The sequence below is a fragment of the Paramacrobiotus metropolitanus genome, unplaced genomic scaffold, assembly GCF_019649055.1.
Source record: "Paramacrobiotus metropolitanus isolate TYO unplaced genomic scaffold, Prichtersi_v1.0 Parri_scaffold0000033, whole genome shotgun sequence".
NCBI classification, from domain to species: domain Eukaryota; kingdom Metazoa; phylum Tardigrada; class Eutardigrada; order Parachela; family Macrobiotidae; genus Paramacrobiotus; species Paramacrobiotus metropolitanus.
In genome coordinates this window covers 1,080,647-1,097,847 of record NW_026570253.1, presented here as the reverse complement: position 1 = coordinate 1,097,847, position 17,201 = coordinate 1,080,647, and the positions used below count along the sequence as shown (strand labels likewise).

At 42.6% G+C, this 17,201-nt stretch overlaps 3 protein-coding genes across 5 annotated transcripts; 1 reads left to right on the top strand and 2 right to left on the bottom strand.

The window, feature by feature from the left end:
• The first annotated feature begins 763 nt into the window (after nucleotides 1–763).
• LOC129589232 (uncharacterized) lies at nucleotides 764–6,552 on the top strand. 2 transcript variants are annotated; one of them, XM_055483836.1, is made up of 2 exons: nucleotides 764–1,302; nucleotides 5,008–6,552. In XM_055483836.1, exons 1-2 carry the CDS (start codon nucleotides 1,150–1,152, stop codon nucleotides 6,193–6,195), a joined length of 1,341 nt encoding a protein of 446 aa, XP_055339811.1. In that variant the 5' UTR covers nucleotides 764–1,149; the 3' UTR covers nucleotides 6,196–6,552. The 2 variants fall into 2 exon arrangements, with proteins under 2 accessions (XP_055339811.1, XP_055339812.1); XM_055483837.1 differs by lacking the exon at nucleotides 764–1,302 and adding an exon at nucleotides 4,214–4,460.
• Nucleotides 6,321–13,146, bottom strand: LOC129589230 (atrial natriuretic peptide receptor 1-like). Of its 2 annotated transcripts, none has more exons than XM_055483830.1 (19): nucleotides 12,782–13,146; nucleotides 12,562–12,603; nucleotides 12,134–12,158; nucleotides 11,762–12,072; nucleotides 11,611–11,654; nucleotides 11,503–11,541; nucleotides 11,292–11,378; nucleotides 11,068–11,205; nucleotides 10,949–10,999; nucleotides 10,684–10,884; nucleotides 10,404–10,618; nucleotides 9,956–10,223; nucleotides 9,579–9,749; nucleotides 9,031–9,364; nucleotides 8,447–8,756; nucleotides 7,884–8,103; nucleotides 7,634–7,818; nucleotides 6,967–7,105; nucleotides 6,321–6,892 (listed from the first exon to the last, which is right to left on the bottom strand). In XM_055483830.1, exons 1-19 carry the CDS (start codon nucleotides 13,095–13,097, stop codon nucleotides 6,854–6,856), a joined length of 3,135 nt encoding a protein of 1,044 aa, XP_055339805.1. In that variant the 5' UTR covers nucleotides 13,098–13,146; the 3' UTR covers nucleotides 6,321–6,853. The 2 variants fall into 2 exon arrangements, with proteins under 2 accessions (XP_055339805.1, XP_055339806.1); XM_055483831.1 differs by having other exon boundaries at nucleotides 11,762–12,048.
• A 970-nt stretch (nucleotides 13,147–14,116) lies between these two features.
• LOC129589157 (chlorocatechol 1,2-dioxygenase-like) lies at nucleotides 14,117–15,584 on the bottom strand. Its single transcript, XM_055483720.1, has 5 exons — nucleotides 15,422–15,584; nucleotides 15,022–15,326; nucleotides 14,830–14,912; nucleotides 14,657–14,763; nucleotides 14,117–14,480 (listed from the first exon to the last, which is right to left on the bottom strand). The coding sequence occupies exons 1-5, from the start codon at nucleotides 15,534–15,536 to the stop codon at nucleotides 14,353–14,355; spliced, it is 738 nt and encodes a 245-aa protein (XP_055339695.1). The 5' UTR covers nucleotides 15,537–15,584; the 3' UTR covers nucleotides 14,117–14,352.
• Between the last annotated feature and the right edge of the window lie 1,617 nt (nucleotides 15,585–17,201).

The window sequence follows — 17,201 nt, the reverse complement described above, 5'->3', positions numbered from 1 at the left end:
TGAATTAAAACTTGTTAACGAACGAATGAACCAGGCTTAATACTAACAACAAAATTCAAGTCGTGTTTTTTGTTCTTTTTCCTGTCGTCGCAAGAGGCTTTGTGGTCAGTTGTCACTTGTCGTTGTAAGAATTAAACGCAATATATATAGGCACTTGCCACCGAGAAGACTTCAATGAAGGTTGCATCCCCACTCCGGAAGCAGCATTTATAAGCTGAATTTCCTCACTGGATCAAAGCATTGATTGAATATCCTTCATCGCACGCTGTGTTCATAGTTCTAAATTTCTTATACCGTAGTAACAATAAATCAGCATGTAATACAGTACCGGGTATGTATAGACCATGGAAGCACAGACTGTCAATCGATGAGCCGGTCGAAGCGGGGGCGAAAACGCGTCGCGCGCGAAGCGCTTGCGAAGCTCATTTGTATCATTGTATGTTCAGTTATATAACGTGTTTTTTCCTTTCGGTTATGAGAACACCGGTCGACCGCTTTGTATTGACTACTGATAGGAAATATCAAATAATAATTATTATGATACCGGCGTCGAGCGCGGCCGAAGATTCCAGTTCCGCCAACGACGAACGTACGTCGCATATTTCAATTTTTAGCGACGGAAAATACGTGGGTGGTGCCATGTCAGCACCAAGTTTGGATAACATTGGCTGTTTGTGGCGCAGTGCAGTACTCGTACAGAAGGCGCTGTCGACGGGCCTGCAGTACGTGACGCGCGTGAGGCATCCGATTGGAACAACAAAAACCGAGCTCGAGTGAGATTAGTCATTCGTTCCGTGTGCGCTGAGATATGACCATTTTAACTACTTAATTCGTTCGACAGGTAGCAGCAAGTCAGGTATCTTACCACACAGACAGCTTGTTTGTTTCTGCTCTTTATTCTACATAACCGAGAAAAGTAGCATCGATTAGCCAACAAATAGATCTTGTCCCTGTTTTTTCTCTACTTGACGTTAAAGATCTCTCTCTCTCGGTTCAGCATGTGATTTGATGCGTCACTGACCAGTTGATTTCTGTTTTTGACTATCAGTTGTACTCCGAGAATATTTTTGGAATTTCCGAGACATTAATTGGTGTTAGTCTGAAGCATTTATTATTGGATGTGTTGAAGTCATAATTATTTCGTTCACGATGAATGCACCGCGGCGTTTCACATTCGGAAACGACACCTCCTTCCGGGATGACATGGATTCCATGATGACCGATGATTTCGACAGAATGCGGGAACGTTTCCATAACCGTGCGCGGAATATGCGAATGGATAACGGATTTGATCAAGCATGGGTAAGATTCTGGCTGTCTGGTGGCGATTGGTAGTGGTAGCTGTTGTTTACGTTAAACAGTTTAAATGTAAACTATCGTCGATGGCGCTGCTCGGTGTTTACGTGAATATTATTGTGCTTATCGTGTGACCTCATCTGTATGCGATGTGTCCGAGACTCGAGTATGTAATTTATGCGTGCTGCATAAGTGCGTATGTATCAAGATTCTTGACAGCACAACTGGGGTGATTGTAGGTGACAGCGTTTTTTTCTTGAAAATGCGTCGGTAAATTGCAGTACGGATAGGCGCTTATTGTTAGGTATATGTTTTTTGTACTGCTGGAACCTACGAGTTGCTACATTTTCGTTTTCAGTTTATCATTCTTCAGTTCCGGTTGCGGTAATTTAGATTTCAAGATTAGACATGGCATTAGACACTGTCTAATAGACAGTATATCAATGTAAATAGTGTTCAGCCAGTTTGACCGCATACCATGTATGTGCTTCATTTGATTATTAAAACATTCATGAAAATGAGATGATTAAAATGATAGCTAGAACGAGAAAGGAAAGCGTGACTATACTGTAGCTGGGAATTCCAAGAAAAGACTATAGGAATTAGGATTATATTTTCAAGAGCAGCTATTACAAGCTGCTTATCAACAATCGCCTTCTGATAATCAGCTTTTATCCTACCTGTTTACGAATGAGTCATAAAGCATATCGCGGTGTACCGAAAAACACCATCCATGCCTTCGCGGTCATTTCCTGTCACAGTTTCTGTCGTTACCGTTGCATCGCCATTATTGCACTGTTTAACTTTCTTGCCTTGGTAACTGTGTTCCTCATCGAAACTTTTTATAATCATAAAATTTAAAATAAGTTTGTTCAGCACGATCCTGAATCGGAAATGAATATCAGTGTCTGATACTTACAGAGTCCGGTACTGAACGATAGTTATTAAAAATAACACATGGTATTCTGATACCATATTTTTTGCATACTTAGGTCAGTTAAGTGGATAAGAATTTCTGGATTCATATGTGGTATTTACCGTCGGTGACTTATTTACCGGCAGGTTTGTTTTTGTGTGCAGCTTCTGCTGGCTCTCAGCGGACAAACGAATATGATTTATCAAATACGAGTAGTTGTGACACCGATGCATGTCTGCGATCTGGCGCTGATTTGTGAATACCATTGCGTTTGTGTTATTTTAATTAGCTTTTATATAATCCTAATCGATGCCGAACTTTATTCGGGTTACATAATTTATTAGCATACACTTATTGACGGACTTTTATTAGTGTAAAGATAGTTCTGTTTTTTGACGTTTTATTGTACTATAAGGGATCGATAATTTAAGAACTCAAATATTCTGACGATAATTTCTCATCTCGCAAGTGCGACAACATAATGAATACGAGGATGCGCGCAGTCGAACCGACAGTAAATTTTTTCAGCGAGACCAACCGACAACCACGCACACAAGCAGATTATTTTTTCACATAACAGCTACCCGTGGACGGAAGGTATTGTAGCGATAGTATTTGTACCAACGATAAGACCGCCCAGTTATGATGAATCATTCCATCGCGTTATGAATTTGTCCACTTTACCGGCTAGTTTCCTTTCTCATGAATTTCTAGAATTCAGTCTTGACACTCGCTTGCTACAGCTTGCATCTACTTGATTGTTCCTCTTGCTGAAACCCTTGCTTACAACCTTGCTGCGTTCTTGATTCCCTTGTCATTAAACATGCCTTGAGTTACGTTGTTGCGTTTGACCGCTTGGGATGAACTAGCGTCATCCCAATCGGAGCCACCTGTGTAATTGCGTTACATCTGTAAGAGCGTCCTCGGCCAGCATCGTTGCCGGTCGTGCCACCTTTCACACCAACAGCCGTTTAATCGTGGTAAAGGCTGATCGCCACCCCACTAGAACAGTAGCCAGATAGGCCACTGTTACAGTATGGTTTGCACTGTATGCGTGGTATAGGTGACAGCCATCCGTGGATGGTGGGCAGTCGCTTGCACTATGTGCACGGTTGTCGGTTGGTATCGCTGAAAAAATTTACTGTCGGTTCGACTGCGTGCATCCTCGTAATGATACACCCATTTCGAGGGACTACTACCGTATATGCTGCATAGACACCGACCTGAGACCGACCGGTATGATAATATTTTCATATTTATTTAACTTCTGCTTTCTCCGCGAATCACCGGCACTTTCTGCTGACGCTTGGACTTCAAGCCGTTTCTGATAATAATAACTGCGCATTCTTGACCGGTAAAGTATCCATTCAACTGTAATATTTTTCTGATACGTGTGTACGTTTGCTTGGTAATAATAAGTGGTGCCAACCGGTAAACGTTAATACGACCTTCCTCTGACTGTTGAAATCCCTTGTCTTAAATTACAATTTTTCTTTGTAATAATAAATTGATTCAACAATTACAAGATGCCGCGGGTGTAATCGTTGTTAACCGCACCGAATTATCGCCTGTCGATTTTTTCCGTATAGTCTTTTCCATTAACATTTAGGGCAGCACGTCAAGCTCTCTCGATGATTGACCTTGTACAGCAGTAGGCATTCCGCAAATAAAAGCTTATCCCGTCAGCTGATATCGCCGCATGTCGTGGTTGAGTATATCGTCTATGCTTCTGACTACGGCTGAAAGCGAGTCAGCTGCGTGAATTCGGGATGTTTCCGGTCGCGTTCTTTTCTGCGACAGAGTCTGCTGCTTTGGCATTGATGTTTTTATTGATTTTCGTTGATTGCAACTGTGAGTCTGTTTTTAGCCATGCGCAATGGCTAGAAACCTAGAATGATCTGAGAGTATGATTCAGGATTGCTCTTTCTTCATTTAAGCAGTGTATATCGCGGCGATGCAGTATTTCAGCCGGTCCGATCCGTGGTCAAAACACTGTATGCAATAATTTATCTCACTAAAAATGATTTTGGTAACTGAAGTTTGAGTTTTCATTACAAGTTTTGGCTTCTAAATCCTAATCGAGCTTGCAATTTGAAATAATTATGTAAATAGTGTAGTATGCAAGGTGAAAATTTCGTGTTACAAATCTTTGTAGTACATACTAGTAACTGCGGAGTACAAAGTAATCTGTAACAATCTCTTTATCTTTGCGCGTCATAAAAGATTCTATACAAGTATCAATTGGATGGTAAGTTATGTAGTTTTGCTTTTATAAGCCGGGTTTACCTGCGTCATTACTGTGTGTTCCGAAGCCCTCACATGCCATAAAATCAATAAGCGTAACATTTATGCATAACTTTACGTATTTATGACTGCTGGCTAGCTACCCCATCAAAGATCTAGAGCCTGTTTAGTGGCTTACAAAAAGTAAGTAAACAAGTACTGTACTTATTTCTGTTACTTGTATGGTGGGTGGACTGCATTTTAAAATAATAATATTATATGGAAAAGAAGCTTGTGGTGCGAAGCCCTGCGATCCGATGAATAATGTGGCGCTAGTGCTCGCATTGACGACGGTAGCACCATAGCAGTTTAGGTATCGATACATCATCATAATATACTTACACAATATTTAAACGGTATCGTTGTTTCTTGCACATGACAGAAATATTTTTCAGCGTACGTGTTGGCAGTACACTGTTCCTATCGTTAGCGCATCACGTTTCTTTGGCTACTAATATCACTTGATTGTCTTCCATATTTCACAGTGACGATATCAAAAATGTTTTTTTTAGTTTGATCGTGAGCGGGAATCGGCCTTTCATCCGCGCGCGTTCAAAATCCCCAAAGAAGACGAACGGAGTTCCTACGTGCGCAACATCCCCATCTTCAGTGAAGATGACGCATCCAATCTGATGCGCCAGACGACGTCATCCGTTCCTAAGCCTGTTCCTCCCCAGCAACCGCAACAGCAGCAAGCGCCCTCAGCGCAGCCGTCAAACGAACATCCAGCCGGCAGTCGTTTCAACAGCTTTCCGGGCCTGTCATCTTCTTTTCCCAATAAACAGCCGGCACGCAACTTCCCATCCAACGCCTCCGACAGCGGCATCGACCGAGCGGCCTCCAACAGCCCATCTGATATTTCCGACTCTGCCAGCTCAGCCTCTTTCCCTCAGCGCTTCCCCCGACAGTCCCGCGACACCCACTCTCCGCCCACCTTCCGCCAACCGAAACCAACCGTGGACATTGAACCGCCCATGCGAGCGGAGAAAGTTCAGACACAGGACAGTGCGCCACCCGGGCGCAAAGATGGCGAGCCCATTCCTATGGGTTTCCTGCCCAAGCAGCGCAATCCCAGCGAGGCTATCCCCATGGGCTATGACCGGCCGTCCTCGGCACCCATGGATCCGCCGCAGAAACCCGACAAAGTCAAACCAGAGCCCAACGCCAAAGTGCACCGCGTGCCGATCGTGGTGAAACCGTTGGAGACGCCACGGTCAGCCTCGGCGCCACCGAAACCCACCGAGACCACCCCACCGCCACCGCCGGTTAAGAATCCCTTGGATCGCATCCAGGAGATCATCAGTGAAGTGCAGAAATTGGAGGCGCGGGTAAATCAGTTCACCGGCACCCGCGATGACCACGAATACCGGCTGCTGGATGAACTGCTCACGCAGGCGGTGTTGAAGCTGGATGTGGTCACCACCGAGGGGCTGGATGAGGTGCGGAATGCCCGGAAAAAGGCGGTGAAGCGGGTGCATGATGCCATTCATCTTCTCGAGACTAAGACGCCGGCACACAAATCGACGGAGAAAAAAGACAAGAAGGACAGTTCACCGGCGGCCAAAGGCGTCTCGCCCGTTCCGGAGGGCGGAAATACCGGTCCACATCGGATTGTTATTGCCATGAATCCGGAAAAGGAGAAGAAATTGGATGGGGAGGCTGTGGCGGTTAATCAGGCGAAAGAGACTTTTATTAATTGATAGGGCGGTTTTCTTGGTTAAGAAACTGTGTTAATTCACTTTGCGAAAGATATATACAGAGCATATTTTGTGTAACATTTTAACCTTTTTGTTTTGGAAATGGAGCGAACTCAGTGGTGGTTAAGTTATTATCTTCTTTGATCTTTCGCTTGGAACATTAATTTTGAATGCCGACAGGCGCTAATGGGGTACTTACAAGTTATAAATAATATGTTTAGCGTTTAAGCTGACTATTCTCGATGAATGGGAAAAACTAATTTGATTTCTTATTTTCTATGGACATTACGATTAATATTTCTCCGATGTTCTGTTTCTTTCGAATTTCAAGAAACCTGGTGTACAGAACAAAACTGCTCAGCCGCCGTAATCAGTCCTTGTTAGTTGTTGCATATTCTGTTTATCGAATCCAAGGTAAAATGTACGGAATAGAAGATAAAACGAAAACTTCAGCGCAAAAAGTCAAAAGGAGCGTCTACGTAATTTCCAAGAATGCTGTTTTCTCCAAAATTAAGGCTTTATCGTACGAGTAGCCATGCAAATAATAAAACCTTGTGTATATAAATAACGTTTTAATCAATTATACCAGAGAACTTCTGCCAACATTTCTTGCGGGTGAGTGCTTCTGTCAGCATTTCCTGTGGGTGAGTGCGAACGGGTGCTAGTCGTTCAACCAGTAGGTGGTAATCTGTCCTTTCCCCTGTTGTCAGAAAGGACAGCTGTAAGCACGCATATACGGTCCGCAGATTACACAATCACCAACAGTTAGCGTACCTTGATTTCCATTTTGCCACGAATCTCGAAGTTATGTCCAAACTGTTCGGCAATAGGAACCACATCTGGACTAACATGGATTTTTCCAGGAAGTCCATTGCTTTCCATTCGAGAGGCGGTGTTGACCGTATCTCCAAACCTGTAAAACGTCCAAGTCTCGATTGCAATGCTATCCAAAAAAAATTATTATCCACTATTACCAATTAAGTACTAGTAGGTTCAAGACTATTATGTACTGTCATTACAACATACAATCTCACAGTCCCCATTCGCCACGCAATACATGCATGATGCAGGTAATGATTTGCAATTGTGTTAACTGTGTCTAAAATAACACTTCTTTCTCTCCTTTCAAAGCAGTACTCGCCAGCACTGGCCTTTACTTTCCAGTAGACCTTTGCAGAATTATTGAACATCAACATTCTACGCGTTTTTGTTGTTGTTGTAATTATGAGTACAGTTGTGTTTAAGTCAAAAAGCTGACAAACGAACAAATAACGCGATACTGATTCTGATTTTGGTAAATTTGGGTGTACATACGATGACTGGTATAATACAGCGGCATAGCGTTATACTTTCGGTCTCTAGTGTGTACTTGTGAGCATCGTGCGAACCGATTTTAGGAGAATAAAAAATGGTGAATGCAGTCAAACACTGATAAACTTACAGGCAGTAACGCGGTCGTTTCAGCCCAACCACGCCCACCGCCACTGGCCCACTGTGCAGTCCCACCAGCAGTCCCAGTCGAGAATCGTCGATGACTCGATAGAATTCCTCCCGTAATAAAACCGCCAAGCGACATATTTCATGGGCATGCCGACTGCCGATCCGCTCCACTAAACCGCTAACCGCCTAATAAAACGGGTGCATGAAAAGCCCAAAGGTCACAGGTGGACAGAAAGCCAGTTTACGCATACCACGTAGCTGCTTCCGATGGTTTCCAGTTTGTAGACTGAAACGTGAGCGATGACCTTATCAAAGTGCGTGTAAGTGTTGTGAAGGAAATGTAGCGCCTCATCCGGTGGACATCCGGCGATGAAATCAGTGAATCCTGTAATATCACTGAAAAGGACACTGACTTCGTCCACGTATTCCGGGTCAGGAGTGATGCCAGATCGAAGTTTCCTCACAATTTCTCTAAATACGCCTTGCTTTAGCCCTGCATCGTAATACTACTGGTAGTAAGCAGTACCAGTCGAGGTACTACACCATGATGACATAGTATGTACCGTTTTGGTACTGTGATACCTGGTACTTCTTGTACGCAATACGTTGTATGATTTAAATTACGAATTTTATTTTAATTTAAGAATTTCCTTTTTCTTGCCCATCGTATCTACTTTCATGTGCATTCCAACTGACTTCCACGACTGTTTTTTTTAATTTTTCTATGCAAGACTTCATCGAAGCGGTAGTGTAATGAACGTTTTGTCTCTACGTACACTGCAGTGGCCAGTTGGTACTTGATACAATTTCTTACTCTGGAAGCATTTCTCTAAGAAGATCATCCGCCCGTTGCTGTTCAAGTTGCAGTTGAACCGTTTTTTCGAAAACTTGCTTCTCCAGTATGGCATTGTACTTCTCCAACCGCTTCAGGACCCTCTCAATCAACGTTCCTTTTAATCCTTCCGAAACCGTGACCGCCGCAAAGACTTTCTGTACATCCAGCATAGTTGGGCGTGCAGTCGGGTCTTCCTGCCAGCAGCGCTGTATTATTGTAATGAAGGCCGACAGTGATCCGTTTCGCAAAACTTCAGAGAACTCTGGTCGAGGTGGAGTATAATCCGCATCTGCAAGGAAACGTGATCAAGTTTTCAACATACAACTAACGAAACCGTAAATTCGTAAACCGAAACTCGTAAATTAAACCACGTACACCACCTAATACATGTACAATAAAAGGTCATAATGTTATAAGAGGCGTTGATTATTGGTCGATTTATTTTTGTTGTTTCTCGCTGACTCTTCTGGTTGGTACGTATCTGTATGTTCCTAGTCATTTCTTTCATTTACAGCTTTCCGCCAAATGGCAAATCTGTATGCCAGAAACAGGATTGACATTACCATCGGCTAACAGGTCCTCAGTGCTTCCAAATGCATACGCATTAAACGATTGGTAACCCATGAGAATCTGCTGCACAATGATTCCCATTGCGTAAACATCACTGGCCTGCAGAACCGTTTGCCCGCGCATAACTTCCGGCGCCATCCAGGAGTGCAGTGGGAAGAAGGGACGCGAGTCCTGGATGGCCTGCAGCGTCGATCCTGACAGGAGACGGCTGATAATCTGATGGCCATAGTCGGAGATCTTCAGACTCAGTTGGCTATCTAGAAGGCACTTGGTGGGGCGGAGATTACCGTGTAATCGAATTCCGGATGTATGGATGTAACGTAATCCCTGTGCAGGGAAATATATACCGGCATAGTTCTTAGCCCATTTGTATTGCGCAATTAGAAATACTCGTAATTATATTACTCTGTACATTTTTTCAGCAAAAGCGTTACTTATTAAAACACGACCCGTATTAGAGGGGACACTGTAATTTTTTACCACAACCTTCTTACACGGCAGTTCCTAATTAGACAAATTCTTTTGCACAAAATTGTCATACTTGAATCATATCTTGTAGAAGAGACAGTTTAAGCGTCCAGTCCGGGTCTTGTGCTTGCAGCAGATCTTCCAACGATCCGCGTTTGCACCATTCGTAGTACAGTGCCGGCGGAAGTTCGGTTATGTCCAGGCCGAGAAGCTTGTTAATTTGCGGTGCATCCAGTTTACGGATCTGTAAACGGCAAAAACTTTTAACTCAAAAAGATTCATAAAGGTCTACGTTTTATATTATACTTACCGGTAAATACAAATTTACTTTAATACTGGTGCCACGTAACTTTTACAAGTACTTAGTGATTATTAGTGGTAATATGTTCAGAGGCGATGGGTATTACTGTAAATTAAAAGTGTGTTAATCGATATTGTGCAGGAACTTACGGAGTTGAGAAAGTTAATGAAGGCGCTGTTGACACTTGGCTGTTTGTGACCGTGCGCGTTCCACCAGAGTGGCGTCTTGACCGCCTGGACACCCCGCACCATGACGACACGTCGCTGAAAGTTCTCACCCCCTTGTCTGGTAGATGCCGAAATCTGCGACATGCTGGTTTTTCCTGTGGAAGCTTTGAGGATGCTGCCGGCCTGCTCCACATCGGTCGGATGAACAATCCACCATGTTTGCTTAATATTAGTCTTCCGCTGACCATTCCTGATAAATAATCAAGTTTAAGTAATCAGGTAGCAGCTCTACTCGCGCGGTGCAAGATCGCTTAACATAAAATTCAAGTGAAAGCTTTACCTCAGTTATGGTTTTTGCTACAGCATTCATTTACTTCATGTTAAGAACACACAAAAAAGCAGTTATGACGAATACGAATGGGTAACTTACCAAATAGTGAAGGCAACCAATCCAACAACCGTCAAAAGTACAACCGCCGTAACGACGCCCACAATTAACCCTATGCTGAGCCCACTTATGCACTTTTCTCCATGCAGACCGCAGGGCGGCCGATCAGGTGGCACATGTCCGAGGCGCCATTTAACGGGTCGATTGGGATCGACCAGTGGGTAGCTTTCGGTTCGATAGTCGTAATGTAGAACCGTCTACGAACGTTTCGGTGAATGGCTTGTTTTGGTAATAAACGAAACGAGTTTTTCGTATGGCTTACCACTGCCTGGTTTACTGCGCGGTCGAATTGCTGAATCCAAATGATGGGCTCCTTGTCACTGGCCGGTGTTACGGTTACATTTTCGAACATGAGTTCGTGGGTCCGATTAGAAATTCGACGGATCATATCGGCTACCGGTAGATGTCGACCAAGAGCCTCCGTTGTTGTGATGTTCATGTCCATCAGAGTTTCATTGATAGCCTAACGGAAGGAAAAGATTCTCGTAAACATGTTGACTTCGTATATGCATAGCATGGCGCCTTACCAGAGAAGCCATTTCTATTGCCTCGTGGCATTGGAAGATAAAATCATTTACCTGAAAAGTTAAACGTATATTTTAGCATGCGTTTGGTGGTGTGCCATAAACACAAAGGGCGCCCTTACGATTAAACTTTCGTTAAACGGAGTGCCAAATTTCGCTTCCCGTCTTTTGTTCACTTTCCATGACGTTTCATTAAACCTTTTCCAATCGGCATGGGGTGTGCGAAAGTTAAGCACATTGTCCAGTGCTTGATAGACTTTCTACAAAATCATCATTTGCCGCGTGCCACATTCATTGTAGCCTCAAAGGTCATAAGCTTCATACGCAATAATATCGACGTACATACTTCGTTAACATCATGTTCACCTTCCTTATTCCAGTCATCAATCGGTGGCTCTTTTGGGATTTCTCCTTCATATAACATCATAAATACCTAACAAAAACATAAACAGGCAAAACATAAAAACGAAGTCCGCCGTACTTTAAGGATGATGTTCACTGAAAACACTTGGGTTGACACTTATTCATTTGGTAGAAAGTTGCGGTTTGTCACTTACGAAATCCCCGTTGGTCATCCCCAAGTCATACGCATCCGCCTACACCGTCACATAAGTGTTACCATATGCATGCTACATTGGTTCATGTCGTTTCTGCTTTCAGTTTACCAGTAATTTTCTCATCGATTCAAAGAGCGTGCAGCACATGATGACTAACAAAACACAAAGAAAACATTACATCAATGAACGCACAGATGACTGTACTATGCGTAGAAGACCACTAGACCTAAGCAGCACTAGACCAAAAGCAGGAACGTACTTCGGCTATATTCCGCTGCTTCTTGCAACGAGTTTTTGAAGGAAAACCCCGGATCTGTCGAGTCAACTGCGAAGACTTTTTGCTGGATCTCCATGGCCCGTTTACGTAGGTCAATGAACATTCCATCGCATTCGGATATACTCCGACCGGCTTCTTGAAGTCTTGTTAGATTATCACTGATAATTGCTAAGTAGCGCCAGTTGTACTTATCCATGATCTTCCCAATAGCGGCGCCAAAAATGATGTAGGAGGCTGCAGCCATCGCGACGGAATTCGGCGAACGCTGCCTATTAATAGCCACACCCGCCGCGCTAAAGGTCAGAACAACCGTCGTCAAAAACTGGAAACAGTCTAGATTGGCTAGTTTCATACCATGGAACAATCATGAGATCCAGTTCTGCAAAGATAAAAACATTCATGTAAAAAGGAAAATAGTCAAAAACCCATCGGTGCAAGGAGTAAAAGCGGACGACTTTTCACTCTTGGGCAGGATTTTTCGTATTGGAAAATTTTCGTAATGCAGTGAGTGGCCAATGAATCCGCGCATGTTAATATGCAATAATCTGAATTTGAATTGGTGTGCACCTTAACAATATTTCTGTTTTAGTGCGCTTTTCACAATATGTCAGTGGCGCTAAAAACAATTTAAGGACAAATCGATATATCTATACTTTACTACACTTTACAGGCAAATGTACATTAACAATTATTTCCAGTTACTTTTTAGCTATAGCACATTACAATCTAAATACACAAAATAATGGAGTTGTTACAAATATTCCTTAAAGTCAGGTTTCTACCTCTGGCAAAGTCGAAAACATCTGGTAACGCCCAATTGCAAACTGAAACAACAGAGAAATTCCGATTACTGTACTTATATCGGCATATACAGTACAAATGCGCAAAGTAGTAATTAATGGAGGCTTTACTACTCTTTCTGAAAGAGTAGAGCTACGTATTTATGTGAAAGATATTTATGTTTACTAGCTAGGTATTTTGTAAAAGGCCAACATCACCAACCTGAAGTGGCAATAATGGTAACACCGTTCTCATCACTGAACTTATTGGCGCCATACCATTCAGCTAGCCTAATTGGCACCAGCCAATCACCTTCCGCTTTGCATATATTTGGTCCGTTTAATTCCCACATGAGATCGGTTTTCGTATAATTTGCGTACAATACCGGGTACTTTTCGGCCATATGTTCCGCGGCGATTTCGAAGGTAGAGATCATTTGTTCGGCACCGGAGCCCCAGTTGCGTGTAGCCGTTAGTGTGACAATATTCAGTCGTGCTGAAGCGTGCTGCCATAACGATAAAAAGATAAAGAAAAACATCTTAATTTCAGAAATATCCACAGCGCCACATCCAGCGCACTAAATTTAAAAGCTGACAAGAGCTGACGAGAGGAAAAATAATAGACGAAAAGTGTGGAACATAGGAGTACATGTATATCAGTCAACTGTAAGCCAGACATGTTGTTGGTGCGAAGAATTACTAGTACTCTTATTGTGTGATCATATTTCTTGAATGTAATAATTAAGGCAGACCTTTGAGCGGATATTGAGGTGTCTGTTAGCAATTAGAAATATTGAGAAAATTGTTGTCATGAAACTTAAACAAAGATTTTTCCCGGAGCATGCGGAAGTGAAATTCAGCCTCTACGAAAGAACAACCGTGATTGAGGACCCCATAAAGCACGCCGCAATTAAGTTGCCTATTTGTCGGAATAAGCAGCGCAAGTGATACATCAATAGTACATGATGAAAGGTATGCGTTTGCCGTGCCTAACGCAGCGTCTCGGGATATCTGATCACTTTCCCGAGAGAGATTTGTGCATTCTTCATGAAAGGGATGGTTTTTACTTGGATTCAGCTTACCAAAAAAAAAACTGTCATCTCACAACCAGTTGGACCCGGTAATCTGATAATTCATTGACTGCCCAAGTTTCCCTACACAAGCAGATCTAGATCTACATACATACATTATGGAACATCATGACTGTGTACAGTACCAGCAAGGAAACTGTTACCCTGAAACGAGATACCAGGTACTAGCATAAACAAGCACACTAGCATATGTAACAACATTACCGCCATTGTGACGTATGTTTATTCCGTTCCACAGTGCCATCCGATGATTTCTCAGAGGAGGACAGTTATTTTTTTAAAAGAAAGGTTATTTAAAAATAAAAGCCGCTGATTGAAACCGTCCATTGCCGTTAAGTGGCTTATAATTATCATCTTAGGCGTAAATATTACATTTTGCTCGCGAAGCTAAATATGCACTGCACCGTTTATGCAGATAAGCTGCCGCATGCTTGTGTAATTGATATTCCTCTCATAATATTTCTGTTTATTTTGTTATTGCATTCGAACAATATTTAGAGTAAGTTTACCGCGCCCTTGTTAGTATGCATAACATTTAAGTCTGCTACTGTAATCGGTAATGTGAACTAGAGTAGGTGTAGTGTGCTCACACCGTATAAAATGTAACTGCCGCATCCTCGCACACCACAAACAGCTGTTGCAAGTACATCAATCAAAGAATGCGAGAATGAGTAAACTTTTATATAATTATTTTGGATGGTGATTAAGCAAGAAGAACATCCCAGGTCCCTTCCAGCGTGGTTAGGTCCCGCTTATTGGAGGCATAAATCCCTAAACTAGGCTCATTGGACCGGCAGAATGTGCAGCCATCATTCGGTCGCAGGAAAATATCTGCAATTGCAAACAGTTCTGTCAGCTGCTTTGTAATACAGGTAGCTCATCTGTTAATATACAAGTTCCCGTAGCAGCGGTAAAACGGATCATTAATATTTAAGAGTACAGCGTAGTACTCTATCGGTGCGAACGTCTACGATCTAATGATTTCCATCCGCTGCGGTTTGGCTTACCTGGATGGAAATACAGAGCCGTAATTAAGCTGTTGCCAGTGGCTTCGTAGTTGTCATCCAGCGGAGTGATACGGAAGTGCACATGCGCTGGACGGAACGGGCCAGTCCTGAGAAAGGCTCAACTTTTAACGCTTTCATTAACGCCGTAAATATTTTCGCCTGTAGAATCTTACATGTTATAACGATACCTTCCTGGATACTGGGTGGCAAACGAATAGAACCCGTCGCTACCGGTAATTAGCCGCGCCCGACATGTCTATTAAAAGTCATTAAGAATCCAATTATTCTAGCTACACGCACGCATCAGTACACAACCGAAAACCGACACGAGATTTATGGTTTAGAGCGTATTTGTAACAGCTTACGTAATCGCCGCTGGACCACGAGACATCACTGTACAATCCATGCGAATTGGCTTGCCACACCTCCACCATGGCGCGTACCGGCTTCCCGCAGGGGTTCTCGTACGAACTCTGGCGGATGGTTCCGTTGAGCAGCAGACGGCCGTAGGTCACATTCGTCTTACACACTTCAATACGGCCCACATTCTCCAGATCCTCCATCTTGTAGATTGGTGCGTACACTTTGTAGAAAGGACCTTCGTCGTCCGATTTGGTGGTTTCACATACACGGAACGGAGTGAAGGGATTATTTATCGCTAGAGATGAATCTGTAAAAAACGCAGTTCAAGTTTCCCACGTATTCGATTAAAGCGACAAAATAATCAAAAGGATCGGTAGCACATTTACAATCGGTTTCACGTACCGTTAAGAGCATCCAGTGCGCTGACCTTTTGCGTCCTTTTGCCGGCCCCCATCACGGAGTATGCCACCACCAGCACCACAACCGAGTAGTAACTAAAAGCATGTTCTGAATACATGGTTGGCTGTAGCACGAACAAATTACAGCTAAGCAGACTGTCGCAATTTCAAAAACTACATATGCATTATATATCGCAGTACTGATATCAACCTTCTCACTACCGCGAATATCTATAGGTAGTTTTGCGCTAATTATGTAAGAATTCAACTGATCAATTACAGCATATTATGCTCATGAACCACTCCGTTTTTGTTTGCTCATTTCAAAGGGTTTTAGCCGTTGTGTCGTTTCCGAAGGTAAACATCAAATTAATTAACTGTACTGTGGAAAATGTTTGTATCTGACTATTTGTAAAGCCTTGAGTGTCAGATTGTCAGTGGGATCTTTGTTGCTACTTGTCATTGTCTCAATGGGTGTTGGACCGTAGTCATTCTTTCATTTACTGTAGTACAGTTTCTCAAGTCTGCAAGATTGTTATTGTTATTGCTGGCACTTGTTTGCTTGATTCCAATTAAAAATTCATCTGAACTTTATATATAATGCACAGCAAGTGTTACGTATCACACAGATCAAGAAAACTTTCTGTATATCGCTTTTTTTGTATTTACATTTGTTAGTTGCTGCAGATTTGTTACTCGTAGATGAACTCACGTTTCTACAACTTTTGTAGGTGTACTGCATCTGACCTCTGCCGTTATAGATTCTGTTATTAAACACATGGTTTACCTAGTGTTGGTGTTACATGCGATATCCAACTCGATCGAGTAGCGAAGTAACGCCGACGCGGTCATCCTGTTTATGTGGTTCAGTACTCGTATTACTTAATCTGGTTACCGTATATTATGGCAAACGATCAATATACAACTCATCACCTGCAAGAATGTTAATGCAGGGGAAGGATTGTTGTTTCCCACAGTTAAACCGTATACTGTTCGGCAGTGTATATTTTAGAATTTAGTTATTTAGAGAGCCGTACCATTAAATTTCATTAAAAAGGTTAACAAATATTTAGCAAATATCATGGAAAACAATCAAAAATGGACTGGGTCAAATGGAAAACAATCAAAAGTTTATAACAGATCATCCAGGCGACAGAACCAACAGCATTTAGATTAAGAATTCGCAAACAGTGTACGAGCACAAAACGCTTTTCACGTTGGCTGATTATGAACAATTGTTTCACTGTGTTGTGTGTTCACTATGTTCCAAGTGAACAATTGTTTGACAGAAAATGAGTGCATTTATTGTACTACTGTTTTTCGTTCGTGAGCATAGCCATGTACGTGCATTTTAACGGTAAACATTGCATTCGATCATGATATGATGCCTTCACATAAGTACGGACCTGACTGTACGGTACTTACTAGTACTAGAAAAGGTTACTGTAATATGCACAATAAAGTTGATTACAAATCAATTAATTATGCAAGTGGGTATTTTCGAAAGGTTGCCATAATTATTATGGAGGCTGTATTATTGTACGTATTGGTATTTGGTGCTCTCATCGTTTAACACAGCTCTGGCGAACACGTTCGTGCACAGATGCTACCATGCCGTACTTTAGCTATTAGAGTAATGATTTTTTAATACATTAAACAGCCAGCGTCCGTCCTAATCAATTAAAATGCTTTTACGTTGTTTAAAAACTGGGAGAGCTCTCATGCTTGTTGTGAATACCGTCCGCAAGCCGCATGGAGTTCGACGGTTATAACAAACCACTGCA

Bases quoted from the DNA above. Each gene is read 5' to 3' on its own strand.
- LOC129589232 (XM_055483836.1), top strand. From the start codon at position 1,150: ATGAATGCACCGCGGCGTTTCACATTCGGAAACGACACCTCCTTCCGG. The intron at 1,303-5,007 runs GTAAGATTCTGG...TGTTTTTTTTAG, and splicing joins ACGGATTTGATCAAGCATGG to TTTGATCGTGAGCGGGAATC.
- LOC129589230 (XM_055483830.1), bottom strand. From the start codon at position 13,097: ATGTTTTTCTTTATCTTTTTATCGTTATGGCAGCACGCTTCAGCACGA. The intron at 10,619-10,683 runs GTAAGCCATACG...AAACGTTCGTAG, and splicing joins GCGCAGTAAACCAGGCAGTG to ACGGTTCTACATTACGACTA. The intron at 7,819-7,883 runs GTATGCGTAAAC...CCGTTTTATTAG, and splicing joins CCATCGGAAGCAGCTACGTG to GCGGTTAGCGGTTTAGTGGA.
- LOC129589157 (XM_055483720.1), bottom strand. From the start codon at position 15,536: ATGTATTCAGAACATGCTTTTAGTTACTACTCGGTTGTGGTGCTGGTG. The intron at 14,913-15,021 runs GTAAGCTGTTAC...GACTTTTAATAG, and splicing joins CGTGGTCCAGCGGCGATTAC to ACATGTCGGGCGCGGCTAAT. The intron at 14,481-14,656 runs GTAAGCCAAACC...TTGCAATTGCAG, and splicing joins GGCTCTGTATTTCCATCCAG to ATATTTTCCTGCGACCGAAT.